Source organism: Schistocerca serialis, chromosome 3 (genome assembly GCF_023864345.2).
Source record: "Schistocerca serialis cubense isolate TAMUIC-IGC-003099 chromosome 3, iqSchSeri2.2, whole genome shotgun sequence".
In the NCBI taxonomy this organism is placed as follows: Eukaryota; Metazoa; Arthropoda; class Insecta; order Orthoptera; family Acrididae; genus Schistocerca; species Schistocerca serialis.
In genome coordinates, this window is record NC_064640.1 from 126767550 (window position 1) to 126783632 (window position 16083).

The following is a 16083-nucleotide window of genomic DNA, read 5'->3' on the forward strand; positions in this document are numbered from 1 at the left end:
GTCATGGATGAATACACTAGTTGTGTGATACTGATGATACAGAAGTGGAAGTTGTAAGCTTATCAGAATCACCAGCTGTCTGTAGCCCTTCCTAGAATACCTTTGACTCCTTTTGTCTGTATGCTTGGTAAGAGCTTTGCAAATAGGATAACACACACCAAAGTTCTTGCAGACTTGGAGGTAGCTTTTTGGAATGATATCATCTTTTTGTGAGCTATTCCATTACATTAAAATTTCCCTCTTGTATCTTATGTTGTACTGGGATGATTATAGCACTTTTTCATCAGTACGTGACAAAACTTTTAGTGTATATGGAAGCATATCTTCCTTTGTCTGGTATCATAGCAGAAGAAAATGTTTCTGTTAAATGACCTGCTATATTTTATCTAACTCTGTAATTGTTTTCACCAAATTACAATAGGGAAATTCCTGCTATACTAGGACTTAAATGCTTGTTTAAATTTGTCCATTCATTGTAATTTATTGGTTCCTACTTTATTTTTGCTTGTAGGAGACATGTCTTGCAGAAGTCAGTTTACTGACTGACTTATTTATGTAGTATCAGACGGGTTTAGTGAAATCTGTTTGAAAATGAAGTAGATTCTGGCAAGTCCTTTTTATCTTTTGGCCAGAAATATTTCTCTTTTCAAAACAACTATGTGTTTAAAAAAAAGCTAGCCTGCTTTCTCTTGTCTGTCTGTCAGTCATCTGTAATTTTCAGCGAGGAAATGGACTGATTTGAGAGTAGAAAGTCAGTACATTTATTGTATCATTTTTTTAAATTATGTTTTGTGCTATTTCATAGAAACTCTTCTTCCTTTAAATTATTCTTTGGAAATAATGGTATGTGGGTTGTAATTTGTAGTGTGCTATTTCACATGCAATTTCATTGTTATATGTAATGTTAGCTATTGTAGTGACATCTTACTGGTGTGTTTTAGCATCAGCGTCGGGATATCCACGACCAGCTCTGTTACCTCCAAGAGAGGCAGCACTTGGATTACATCACCCTTCAGATTTATTGACACGTGGCCCAGGTTATGCTGATCAATTGGCTCATCAGGTATATTTTGGCAGCTTCTTTAGGATGTTGCTTACATTGTTGTTTGAGCACATTCCTGCATGAATGCACGAATCAGGCTACAATTACATATTTCTAATGTATAAAACTTACTGAAAGGTGTTGTTAAGTAAAGTGGGCCATATGTTATTGAAAGCATGTGCTTCAAGTTGTTATGTGTTAAAGAATGAAAATACAATTAGATAGCCACATGTGGTAGATGTTAAGATCATAAATAAAACCATGAATATCAAGCTTTTAAAACATACGAGTTGTTATTTAGAAGCTTGGAAGACAAATGAAAAGAGAAAATATTTTTGATGCTGTTAAATTATGGTGGAAAGTGTGGCAGATTACCCAGTACACAAATACAGGTCACATCTTTTACATTAACAGAAGAATGGATTTTGGGTAAATCAATGAAGCAACAATAGGTGTAATATTCTCTCATATTTTCTGCCCTGAGATTATAGGTCAGGAATTGGTCAAGTTCTCTCAGAATATGTCATCATAGGACATAATAGAGTAAAAATAAACAGTTTTAGCATGCTTGTAGTTTCAATGTCAGTGACAATGGTGATGGTGATTATGACAATAAACAACTTTCAGTTTCTTCAGAAGGTACTGAATACGAAACTTCAAAGAAAGCCCTCCATCTCCCTTTAGTCAAGTGACTTCAGAATTTTCGGCTTCGATGATTACCGGTTTGGCTTATCACAGTAAAATACTAGTTTTACAGATGTTCTGTGTCAGGAGCTGACCTCTTAATGTCTCTGAAAAATATCATGATTACTGCTCAAGCTGCCGATAAACTTCTAAATTTAACAGCCAGTTTTGGTAGACAGCCTCCTGTTCGGGTTCACACTTTGTACCATTTGGTGAATATAAAATTGTTGATATCAGATAATTAAACCATGAATTTGACACTATTGTTACATCATTATATAAATTACATCATCAGTATATAAACTTCCCTAGGGAGTGCACTCTTTTCATGCTACATCAGCAATTGATGTTAATGCTAACTCTGTGGTTGACATTTGAATGACAATCTGTTTTCCATGAGGTCTGGCTTAGTGTCATCCACTAGCCTATTGCTGTATCATTTACATTACATTCAGCATTTTTCATGTTGCCATTTGTGTCATTTGTAAGTAGAAGAATTTCTGAACAATCCATCTCAGGTGTTGGTAGATCTGGATGTACACAGATGAACCAAAACGTTATGACCACATGGTTAAATATATGTGGAACAGTAATAACCTGGTGCAAGCATCATCTTATTGTTGTTCTTGGTAGTGCATAAGTTCATTGCCTCGAAACTGAAAACTTTTTGACTATTGGACTATGTCGCACAATACTGTACTGTACACAACACCACTGCTTTTTAGTTTCACTTGATTACAGTTATATTAACATTAAATTGACCTATTCAGTGATGATCAGTTCACTAACATTACTATTCATATTTCAAGATAATCAGGCTAGACCACCCAGTTAGTGACAGTTTCAATGGCAATACTTATCATAAAACCCTTCATCCCATAATCCACAGTTTATAGAAGCAGACAGTTGAACACCGTTCATTATTAAAGCCAACATAAACATTTAGTGTGGCACACAAGACAAAAACATTTATTATGTGCAGTCTGTTAAACTAAATTTTTGCTTGCAACAACCAAAGAAGTTCATGCAGTTGTTTCACACAGACATGTTGTCACCAAGAGAAACTATGTGGAAATATTAATTGTTCTCAAATGTTGCAACAGACTGACTTTTAGATTCTTCAGTGCATAATTTGATCCAAATAAACATTAACTTGCATAAAAATGTTAATTGATTATGTTCTCAGTACTGATTTTACTGTATGACTGTGGATACTGACAGAGAGATGTTAGAATAAAGATTGTAGTATGTGGACTCGATTCATAGATGTTAACATGGGAATTTCTTGATGTGGACTGAGAAGATTTTTGGTTGGAGTGTGCTATATAAAGGCTCTCATAAGGATATTTTATGATTTTGCAAACTACATATTTGTTTATAAATCTGTATGATTGAAATTTGCTACAGTGGATGAGCCATATGTTCAGGCAATAATTTAGTTTACATAGTAAATGATTAGTTAGCAAAGTAAAAAAGGTTATGGGACCATTTTGTATGCCAATGGTGTGAATTCAAACAATGGAAACTCCAGGTTGAAATATCAGCAGTATAAGGAAAAAGATACATTACCACTCACTGTAAAGATGACATGTTGAGTTTCAGACAGACACAACGAAAAGACTGTTACACATTTAGCTTTTGTCAGGGGCTTCTTCAGAAAGGGAAACACATACACACATTCATTCGCACAAGGAAGCACGCCTCACCCACATGGCTGCCATCTCCGGCAGCTCAGACCGGAATGCTGGTGTTGTTATATTGTTGAAGATATTTCTTTTCATTCATAGTTTCTCATCCACAGTGTAAACAGCATTTTCTGTTGACATCAATATCTACTACTACAACACAAAAGGAGCATAACTGCTCAATTGAATAAGAAACAATTTGTCATGGAATTTTATTGACCAACTGTTTTTGACTGTGAATTGTGTCCTTTTCACACAGTCCAATGACAGTAGTTTATTATAGACTTATTATTGCACTTTCTTGGAAAATGTAAATTAGTTTAATCAAAAGAAATGTGGCTGAGGCTGAAAATATGTGTACTTGCCACATAAGTTTAGTCTGTGGTGGTTGCCTGCAACATAGGAACTATTTGAGTTCACAGATGTCTGCATTTGTTCCTTCCAACCCTCAGAACATTTCTGATTATCATTTTCCATGAGGTAGTGTGGAAGCTCAACCGTGTTTGCATCTGGCAGAATGCAGAAATACACCTCTATAAACAGCACCTGCTGACACTGAGTTGACTGATTTCCGTGAAACTCTTTACAGCTCAAGGTCGAAATTCAGTCCTGCACCAATACACTAGTACAAATAAATACTTAGTAATTTGAGCAGTTAGGACCTTTTGTGTTGAGATAGTGTACTCAGCAGAAACTAGCTTGCTCCATAGAAACTGAATTTGTTGCTTGGTAGGAAATACAGTGTTGTGTATGGACATATTGCTAAATGAAGCCATATTCCTATTTGTGTTGCAGTTATCAGCTCAAGCTGCCCATGAGCAGTTGCAACGCCAGATGTTGTTAGATAGGGACAGATTCTCTCATACTCATCCATCACTTGTTGCACCAGAGGAGTTCTTAAGGTAAATCTTTTAAAACATGCAGAGTCTGTGTTATTTATGTTGTATGTATATTTTCATCATCTTTAGATGTACTGCTGGTTCTTTGTTTATGGTATTCATATAAGTTGCAATATGCAGATAGTTGCAGCAGCCTCTGTATCATTCTGTGTAGCATACTGACACTGACTGACTGTCAATATATAGCAACTTCTTCCTAGTATTTGTAATTTAATATTTAAGTTTTCAAAGATATTAGAAACTACTTACTAATGAAATGATTCAGTTACTCAACAAGATTCAAAGTTATATACAAATAAGAATGCTTTTCCTCCATGAAGAAATTTCAGTTCAGTCCCTACCTTATTTGAATTCATGTAATAAACCTACTCTAAGTGACAGTCATTGATGCCCCTGCCCTCAGATTTATACAAAAGTAGCTATATGCACATGCTTTGCAATGGAAGTTGAAGAAAAACCTTTGTATACCGTCACTTTTTAGGGTTCCATACCTCAGCCAGTGAAACACAGAAACGTTATGGGATCACTTTGTCAATAAATTTATTTTTCCTTGCCAAGAAGTCAAATATAAATGAATCCTATCAAGAGAAGCAAAGAAATTTTGTTAAGTTTTGGGTAAATTCAATCTTAGTTTGTATTCGTAATGATATGATTGCAGTTCTTAATTCTGTCACTGACACCAAAAATACTTCTGCTACAGAGATTTTATTTTTTTAATTTTTTTTAAAGCACCATCTATTGATTTTTTGGTGTAATACACCATCACTAAGGTAAACATTCCTACTACTAAGCTGAGCAGACTCCTAAAACAACAATTTACAATATCTTCTTTTTTTTCCCCCCATGACATGAGTTTGATGAAATAAAAAGTATATATTGCCGTAAGCTACACTGCAGGTTACCTGTGAAAACCCCATGAAAATTCATCAAATAGTTTTGGAGATTAGCATGTTTGGATAGACAGACAGCCATGAAGGTTTTATCATTTTGTTATTTGTATACAGGGGCGTGCTGGAAAGTAATGCCTCCGAATTTTTTGTAAAATATCTTAAAGCTCTTTGAATAAAACAATTTTGTTAACATTCTACATTTTTACTCTTCACATCTACATATTTGCAGCTTTCTGCCACTATAGCGCTTCAAATTGTAGGGTGTAACATGGTGATGTGTAGCCATAACTGTCGGTGCATGAGAAATAGTGTGGCGTAGTCCAGTTTCGAATTGAAAGAGTTTGTCCACACATGGAGCACCCTTTTCTTTAGTGTGTTAATGCCAGACCACACAAGGGGATTGTAACGTCTGCAACAATCCGATGGCTTGGGTTCACTCTCATCAATCATCCTCCATACAGCCCCAACTTGGTTACATCTGATTTTCATCTGTTTCCAAAACGTGAAGGACTTCACTTTGGTAGTGATGAAATGGTGCAAGCAGAGATGAGGTTGAAGAATAAAGATACGAAATTTTAATAACATATGTTTCATTAAAAAAACTTTAACATAAAAATTTTTTTTGAGGCTTTACTTTTCAGCACACCTTTATAGATTATAGTGACAATGTGGCATCATTGTGTGGAGACATTGGATATTTTGGAACATTAACAGCACCGTGGCTCCAATTTGATTATGAATTACCCTTCACTTACACTGTCAGGGACCTCAGTACAAGCTGTTTGTTGTCCCTAAGGACTACATAGTTAAGAGACCGGTATACAAACCTGGCTATGAGTCATTTTCACATCAGACGTCTGTCAGTGTTTTCAGAAGTTATTCAGAACCCAGCTAAATGGTTGAAGGATTTCAAGCAAGTCGCCAAATACAATAGGTGCAGTGATACAATATGTTTTGCCAGTGTCTACTGTTACTTCGGTGGCATAGCCATTAGTGGTTTAAAAACAGTAGGCTAAGCTATTTACAGCTGCGAAAATTTCCGGTTACCAATTAATTTTTTGGTGATAACCAACAGGAAAGCCATCTGATGGAAGAATGACTGACGTATTGAGTCTAATACCATGGAGAAAGAACACAATCAATACAAGTGTTCTGGTACTGTACCACACTGTGAATCTGAACATAACAAAAGCAAATAAAGTTTCACACCTAATGTAAGCTGTAGAAGGAGAAGTGTATCAAGCATTTCATTTGAAGGAAGCCACCATTACAGAAGACTTCATGAAGTTTGCTAACCAATAGCTTGAAAGATGTCCAGTTGACTCCCACGCCAGTACTGTACCTATTTCTTTCATGGAAAACAATCAATACCTCACATTCCTTGTACAACAATTATAGATAAAATAAAATGGAATTTCTGACAGCTGTAAATGTGAAATTCAGCTGGCATGAAGCGGTATCAGTTATTTAAGAAGAGTTACATCAGTCTTTGGCACCAGTATCTATAAACAAGCAAACCTACCTTGGTTAATGGGATTGACTGCCTTAAACTTACACCACAACTGTGTAGCTCTCCAGCAGCTTGTGTGTAATCAGCCAATTGTCAGTGTGACATGATTTGGAGGACAACTTACTGTAATGATTCCTCTGTAGAGACACTGGGCACAGCATACATTATTGTTGAAAAAATAAATAGTGTGTTTGACCATTTACATGATTTTGTTTTCCACATAGCACACACTGCATACCCATGCTCTCAGAGACCCTGCAGCTGCACTGCCTAGCTCCTCTGGGGAAAATTAATTGTTTGCTGTTTTGAATGAAAATCGTAATAATGTTGAAGATTATGTATACTGGTTGTCCACTGCTGAATAGTAGATCTTTAACATAAAACTGTGGTTACTTTTCAGCACTTGAAGAACAAAATTTATTAAACCACATTTTACGTATTAGAAAGTGATACAAGAGTTTTATTTACATGTTTTATTCTAGTCTGGCCTGCTTTACGTTACCACCTACTTGCACCAAAATATTGTTTGCTGTGTATTATTAACAAAGCTTTCCTAAAGTCATTGATCAAAATAGTCTCGCACCAAATTGTGTAGGCCACTAAGCAAAATGAACGGACAGACAGGGTTCGTTTAATTAAGGTTAGTGGTAATCTAGCTCACTTATTGGTGTTTGAGAAATCATCTTTTACATTCCATTTACTAGCCAGTGTGTCTATACCATAGCTTTGCCTGTTGTGTTTAGTGCATTTCTGTGAAGTTTTCATGCATGCTTCAATGTTTGAACATATTCAGGTATATCACAGACATTCTGATCAGGAGGAAATCTGTAAATTGTTAATATTCGAAGAAATACTTCAGAACCAAGATCACATTTAAATATTTATTTTGAACTGATGACCAGTTTCAACACTACATTGCTGTCATCTTTGGATTAGCAATACGACATACACACACACACATTGCATTTGTAAACATATTTTCTATGCCAATAGTAATGAAATACATAAGTCTAATATTTTGCAATGTGTGTGTCTATATCATATTGCAAATCCGAAGATGACAGCAAGGTACTGTTGAAACTGGTCATCAATTCAAAATAAATATTTTAATGCGATCTTGGCTCTGAAGTATTTTTTCAGATATTATATTCAGATATGCCAATGTACTCAATCTTTCCTGTCGAATGTCCTGCTGCTAAGGTTTCAGCTTCCTGTGGTAAGCACAGCATAGATCAGGCTTTTCTCAGTGGCATATCATAACATTTTACTATGTGACCTAGTGTTCTGGAATGTGTCATGAAATTTTGTACTATCCAGACTGATGTCTGTCACTTCTTAACATGAGCTATAATAATTTACAATCAATTTTAAGACAGTTTGTGCAAGTACACAATTCAGTAACTGGCAACTGTCAGTTCTGCTTGTTGGTAATTCTGTGGTAAAATCCTATACCAGTGGCTACCGTACTCTTCACACGTAGTGAAAACACTAGTAAGAACTCCCATGGTCAGTTTGCCAGTTTCATTGTATGTATAGCCTAAGTAGGTAATGGTCCAAAATTCCTATTAGAAGCTATAGGTTGTATTGGGGACATAGTATGTATAAAATTTTTTGATAAGTAGTCATTGTCACAAAATGCACTATTTTGATATAAAATAAGTTTAAAGATCATATCATTCCCAAATCTCCCTCTTCATGGTATGCAGACAGCGGTTAAAACGAGCTCCAACTTGCATGCTTCACAGGAGCTGCTCTATGTGATGATCCTGCTGTTTGTTGTACAAAGTGTGTCTGCACTTTCATACACATAGTCCACAAGCCTTGGTATGTGCCAAATAATTTCTGCTGCCACCAGAAATCACACGAGGAGATCTTCCAACTGTACAGAAGTCTCATACACATGACTCTTCATATGGCTCCACAAGAAAAAGTCAAGAGGTGCTAAATCTGATGGTTAAGGAGTTGGTCTACATTGAACCTATCCACCTTTCACTGTACGTTTTGTTGAGATGTTTACAGACACCACATGTGCAGGTTCACCGTCATTTTGGAACCACATGTCCGGACAGAGTGACAGTGACAAATCTAATAACTCCTCTAGTACCCCTTGTAGGAATGTCAAGTATCTGGGACCCATTACGCAGCATGGAAGAACATGCAGCCCACTAAGACAACAATTGATTATAACAGCATATTCATTAATACCCAACCATTGCTGAAATCCACATTTTCGTTATACCCAATATGCCTGTTTTGACAGTGCAGAACAACCTCCCTTATGAAGTGAGCTTCAGCTGCAAATAGAATGCAGTGCAGAAATTTGAGCATGTTGACACAACAATGTAGAAATGACATATAGAAACTGTCATCTAGTGGAAAATCTGCCTGAGTCAATGCATGCACATTGTGTTGATGGTAAGGGTGGAGTTGCTGGTCATACAAAGTATGTTGTATGCTCACATGAGGCGTCCATGGCATGACATGGACAGTGTTTCAAGTACAGGTAGTTAGTTTCATGTTCCATGGATCATTTTACACAGTAGATCGTAATAATGTGGAACGAGTCATTTTACATTCATTTCCCAAATTAATATCTAAACATTCTGAACATTTGGAAGTTTTTCTTTCTTTTTTTCCAAAAAGGAAAATATTCAGATTTTGTTAGTTGTAAGTCCAAGCCACCACCTTTTACACATCACACTTTTGTGCTAAAAATAACCTTAATGTGCAGTAATGGATGTTATTTTTCCCTCTAGTATTGTAATTATGTTCATCATTGTTGCTTTTGAACTGTAGTGGATTATTTACAACAAACTTCATGAGGGAATAAATATACTCTGAAGCAGTAGTCAGAACACCCAACTCCTTAAACAGGTCTCTACATGTTGTCAGGTTTTCTTCTATGTGCCAAAGAACATTCTGTTGAAAGTTGAGAGTGTAGTGCAGCCATAGAACACCACAGTCAACACTCGTAGTTATGAACATACTAGTTTATCACATCTGTTGTAGTTGAATGAAATTGATATGTGATGGACTGAGTTGATCTGGGAAACATTCTCGATACCTGCATGGCTCTCCCCATAAGTCCAACTTCACTATAAATTTGCAACATATCTGTGTGATCTTCAAATGTAGATTGTATGATCCTGTGCTGTCTCATTCATCCTTACTTCTCAGTGACAGACTGACAGTTGAGCAGAATGCTGAAGCAGTGATTATAAACAGATGGCAAATTGCATCAGGGGACTGACGATGGTGCCCTTGTCTCAGTCTGTGTGCTTGCTGTGAAGTGGAAGGTTTGAAAATAATCTGATCTTCAAACGTCTTTTATTTCCTGACAAGAATTCCTTATCAAAACTTTACCTACTAAGTACCTTCTACAACTCCTAGAAGAGTAGACTGTTGTTGTTGTTGTTGTTGTGGTCGTCAGTCCAGAGACTGGTTTGATGCAGCTCTCCATGCTACTATATCCTGTGCAAGCTTCTTCACCTCCCAGTACCTACTGCAACCTACATCCTTCTGAATCTGCTTAGTGTATTCATCTCTTGGTCTCCCTCTACGATTTTTACCCTCCACGCTGCCCTCCAATACTAAATTGGTGATCCCTTGATGCCTCAGAACATGTCCTACCAACCGATCGCTTCTTCTAGTCAAGTTGTGCCACAAATTTCTCTTCTCCCCAATTCTATTCAATACCTCCTCATTAGTTACGTGATCCACCCATCGAATATGAATACGAATTGTGAAACCCCCTTGTGTGTGACTACATATTGTTAAATAGAGTCCCCACAGTTTATTTTTACTATGGGCCTCTGTGACCTTAAACTGCCCCACAGAGGCAATGGGTAAAAAACATAGTTAGGTCCAGCATGGTATAGCTTACCTACCGTGTTGCCACTGATGTACCCATTACGTATAGTGCCAACTCTGCCTGCAGTAATGCCATTCCACTAGATTTGACTTGATTTCTTGGGAAGTTCTCAAAGATGGAGAATAATGTGTACATAAATAACCAATTTCTTTGTGGGAGACATAACTCTGAAGTGCAGAGCACCAAGTGTTAATTGTAATTGATGATGGAAAAGTCTTTAAGTTATGACTTGTGACAGATAATTTCATGTCACAACATTGCTAACAATGTGACATCTGTGTGCCACATGCAGGCAAATGACCACATGGAAAGCTGTCCATGTATATTGTCATTGACAGAGAGACTGATATATGATATTACCTCTCGTAACGTTCAGTTTCATCATACTGAAGCAAGACACTATAGGTTTGACCATTTCAGTGTGATTATACCAAGAATGATTCCATTAAGCAGCTTATCTACAAAACTGAAGAAGTGAGACACATGCAGTGCAAACAAACATTGGAGATTTTAGATAAGGGGCAAGAACATTATTGCATAAAATACTGACCACTAACTTTTAGCCACAGTGTCATTATGGAATGTTATACTTTTGTAGAAAGTTGTGCTATCAGAAAATTTTTTATTGCTCTGTGTGGTCCTTAAAGGATTCTACACGGCTGTGGATTATGATTGTACACCAAGGCAGAAAAACTGTGGATACATTGGTTGTATCATCCACATGAAGTCCTGTTCCAGTCATGTGCAGATTGACAATTGCGATATCCCATATAAAAGACCTAAGACTTGCTCAGTGATCAGTGAGTCGAGGTATCTTTGAATGTTGCAGTGATGGTGACGAAGTAGCAACCCCACTATAATGCAAAGCTGCTCAACTATTATCTTGTAAATAACCTTTGAAAACGTCTTGGGCTAGGGTGTTTTTATTCACCATAAAAAAGTGTATTTGAGTAGTAAAGATACTCTAGGTATTAACTGATGAATTCTGTTGTTGGCCCAGATGAATGTTACTGATGTAAACATATTCAGTATGTATGCTGCTGGCCATTATACTTGCAACACCATGAAAGTGGCATGCAACAAACATCAAATTGATATGAAATGTAGTACATGCCTAGATACGGAAATTATAAGCATTGCGACACAACTGTACAATGCCTGTATGAGCAACACCATCTACATTCTGTGCATAAGAAAAGATTATCGAGTGAGTTTCTCATTCCGAAATAGCATTTGGGTGTCAGTTCTTGGTGAGATTATCGTGTTATGCCTTATATAAGAAGAAGAAATGTTTGTCAGCATGTGTCAGAATTCGACAATGGCAGGACTGCGGTCTATTGAGTCTGAGGTTTATTGTTCTATGATATTGCTACTTTCATTGATCAGGATCCCATGCCTTGGAGGATCTCAATGGCCGCGCACAACTAGTGCCTGATAGGTACACATTTTTTCTCGGCCTCACAGGATTGTACAGCCACATTGTGTACTTCAGGTCTGGAGAAGTCTTGAGCATCACAAACTGTCAATGCAGTGATTATTTTTACAGTATCTCTTGACTTGGCAGTGGAGATGGTGGCACCACCAGTGGTGAACCCAACGAGAACACTGGGAAACAGGTGTCGCGCCATATTGTTATATGATCCAGACTTTGGCCTCAAATACAAAAACCTATTTATGTGTCAAAAGACGTCAGACTGGTATGAAATACCGGATGCACTGTGGAGACCAGGAATGAAAGTCTGCAATGTATTTAGGTGTTCTCACTTTTATTAATGACAGATTTGGCCTTTGTGACAAGATATGCTTTTTTGACAATGACTTATATTTCATGCCAGTCAGATGACTTTTGACATAAGTTGTTGTACTTGAGAATGGACTAAGGCCGAAATCTGGATCGTAAAACAATAAAATAAAATTTATCACAGACAAATGCCATCAGCATCGTAAAAAAAATTATAGTGGATGTATGTATGTGTGGAGGCTCCAAGGAGAGTGCTGGATATGGCCACAGAATTACATAATCTTTTCAGATGAGTTCCGATGGATGTATCTGTGAATGGAGGCTGCAAGGAGAACAAACTTACCAGGTTACACTGTCATCATCAGTTCCATCTGGCACCTAGCGTGATTGTATGGGTTGCCATTGAGTACACTACAGGGTCTCCTGTGATTTGCGTAGCCTGTAATATAGACAGCACGCATTAAATTTTTGACATGTTAAGGCCAGTGGCCATGCTCTATTTTTTGTGATGTTATCTATAAATGAGATAATGCAAGACTGCACATTGCTTGTGCTGTTCTGACGTACCTCGATACAGAGGGTGTTTGAATGTTTTTGTGGTCAGGACTTTCTCCAGCTCTCTCACCCATTGAAAACATCTAGTAATGGTTTGCTGAGAGACTGGCACACCATTACTCGCTAGCCACTATGATTGACGAACTCTGGCACCAAGTGGAAGCAGTGTGGAATCACATATGGTACCTGTATCTGTCATCTGAGCTCAGTTTGACCTGATGCCCACTGGGTTAGAACCATTGTTGCTACCAGAGGTGGCAGCTCTGTGTGCTAAATTTTGCACAATGTATGCCCTCAAACCTCATACAAATTTAAATAATTTGTTCTTCCTAATATATTGGCCAAGCACAATAAGTAAGTTGTCATGGCCTGCAGTGTAATTAGATTTTTGCAATGCCAGTGGCCATAACTGAAGGTTTTTTCCACCACATATATTTCTTAGTGTAGTCCTGCAGCGCACTTCTGCAATAATTTACACAGTGAGTTAGTGTGCTTGGTAGATAAACAAAGAAACAGAAAATGGTTTGTGATCTTCAAGAGTATGTGCCCTACTCAACATTTTCCTCATACTTAAAGTTTATCTCTTTATGAGTAGCAATAAGCTTTTTTGTGTAGATAGTCTCAGCAGAGACGTGCCCAGTTCCATTATCATTTTGAAGACAGTTACTAATTCACAGATAAACATAAGTTTTAATCATGTTCTCACTGGACCTGTTAAAATGTTTTTAGAAATGGAATTCAGACATTTACAATCACAGGTTGTGTACATTCCATGATTTATTTCAGCCAGTTTATTATCCTCAATGTGCAGGAAAAATTATCAATTGCATCTTGTGTTTTGAGCATTCCACAATTGGCATAATTTTGTTATGACATTATAAGGAAGATTTAATATGCATTATATTTGTTGAGTGCATATCTCTTTGTGCTCACCCCCTTATAGGCCCACTAAATTACATATTTAAGTGAATCTTTATGAGTTCATTTTCAGTGAGCTTGGTATTTAGCTAGTCTTACAGCCACTTCACAGTAAACTTTTAAATAACTTTGTGGATAGGCTCATACATTTTTTTTCCTTCTGCATGCATTTATTTTCTTAAGAAGTGTGTTGTCTGTGTTTATTGTTTATGAATACATGCACGTAATACAATAGTGTACCTCAATTAATCAGTTGCATGAAATATGGAATACTTGTTAATCCTCTTTTATGTTGGCAGCTGCCTTAGTCTGTCAGATATCTGTTGCAATATTCTCTCTCTCTCTCTCTCTCTCTCTCTCTCTCTCTCTCTCTCTCTCTCTTTTGCAACTGCTGTGCAACTGAGCCATTTACCATATAGTTGTGGCACTGAGCAGACTACAGGCACACTAACACGTTTGAACATGTAGCATAGCTTAGTCAAGTCTCTGTGCTTATATTCTGTGGTCAGTGGTTATCTTCCATTGACTGCATTCCCAGGATAAGCCATTTTTGTATTAAATTAAATTAACATTAAATTTTATTTTCCCTCATACAACTGCATTGTTTTTTGTTCTATGCCTGTTCAGAGTTCCTTGCTCATTCAGTGACAAATATGTTCCGTCTTCTAATAAAAGTGGAGAATTAATTCTGCAAAATCTTATTTTTCTTTACAAAATTTGCATTAGAATTAAAAATTGATTACACTACATCATGTCTGTATGATACTGTGGCCTGTTTCATGCTGCATAATTGTGCTCCATGCTGTTATATATTTAATACATAAATGAAATTGGCCACTAGAATTCCTGTTTTTGGAAGTACTTTATGAGAGATTAGTTCTTATACTGCTCTGAGATTTTCTTCCACCACTTCTTCTCTAGTGTCACATTCACTTTTGACAAACAGCAGTTCAGTAAGGATAACTACCAGGAATGTGCCAATTTGTAGCTTACTTTCCTCTGGTTTGTAAGAGACCTTTGTATATTAGTGAAATTAGATGAACTGAGTACAGGCAAGCTGTCTGTCTTTCCAAGAAGTTTCTTTATATGGCCATCAAATTTATCTTTTTATATACTTTTTATTTTCAGGCAACAGAGGGAACGAGAAATGAAGGTGAGAGCCTTGGAAGAGGCTGCTCGTGGATCACGACCATAGTAAGTGTTTCTAACAGTAGATTAATTCTGATGCGTGATGTATTTTGACATTCGTTTTGTAGACAAATTTAGGGTAAGAGTGTTAATGCAAAAGAGAATGAACTTAAAGAGCTACCATACATATTATATTTATCATGTTGTTTGTTTACCTTTTAATATGAATGAGCAGACCCGTTCAGAAATGGTAATGTCTTCCAAAACTTGGAAAGTCGACCGAAGTGAAGAGGCCATTTGATTAATAGCAAAAATAGACTGGAACAGTTTAATTGGGGTAAATAATGAGAGTGCAAGAAATGGAGACGGAAGGGGGAGAGTGAATAGAAAGATATAGGATTGACAGTGTAGGCTACTGTAATTTAGCAAGGGCAGTAAAATTGAATACACAGATGAGGATAACAGAAACCGTTTCAATCTGTGTTAGGATCTAGATCACATGGGCTGTGGAACAGTTATTAAGTTAACCGTATTATATGGGTTTCATACTGTGCAAGTTGTTGTGCTAACTTGTCTTTCACTACAGTTTGATGGTCATGTTTCGTGCGATGGATTGGTGATTGGTGATGATACCCGTAAATGAATTACATGGCTGGCTTTGCAGTACAGGAACAGGACATGCTCAGGGCATTCATGAGACAGGTTTTGCAGTTAGGTCTGTCACACTGATGTGAATAATGTGGCGGAGGGTTGGTCGTGGGGGTGAAATAAGGATGGACTAGGATATTTTTTAAGGAGGGAGGGAGTGAAATACCATCTCAGAAGATGTAACAAGGATTTTGAAGAGTATATTCTGTACTTAATTGGGTTGGATGGAGTGGTAGAAGCACCAGAAATCCAATTTGCATCAGGTTTGGGAGAGGGCAGTTGGTACAGGAGTGCTTGGCTGTGCAGTTCTTGGCAAGACCTTTACAGTAATTAATGAGGGATTTACATCACTGCATATGTGCCATTCACCACAAGTGGCGAGGTATTATGGGAGACACTTTTCCAACATGGATGACTGGTTGTATTTACTCATAGACTTAAGTGTACTCCACGCGGGATTTTCCATTATACTTTCTTCTTTCTAAGATATTTATTAATAAATTTCCAATTCA

General features: G+C 37.1%; 1 protein-coding gene across 1 annotated transcript in view; it reads left to right on the forward strand.

The window, feature by feature from the left end:
* LOC126469823 (uncharacterized) overlaps positions 1-16083 on the forward strand; it is a 183606-nt gene that overhangs the window by 163542 nt on the left and 3981 nt on the right. The window contains exons 21-23 of the mRNA XM_050097109.1: positions 942-1063; positions 4207-4313; positions 14924-14989. Coding sequence (XP_049953066.1) covers positions 942-1063; positions 4207-4313; positions 14924-14989 — 295 coding nt within the window. The remainder of the gene's footprint in view (positions 1-941; positions 1064-4206; positions 4314-14923; positions 14990-16083) is intronic.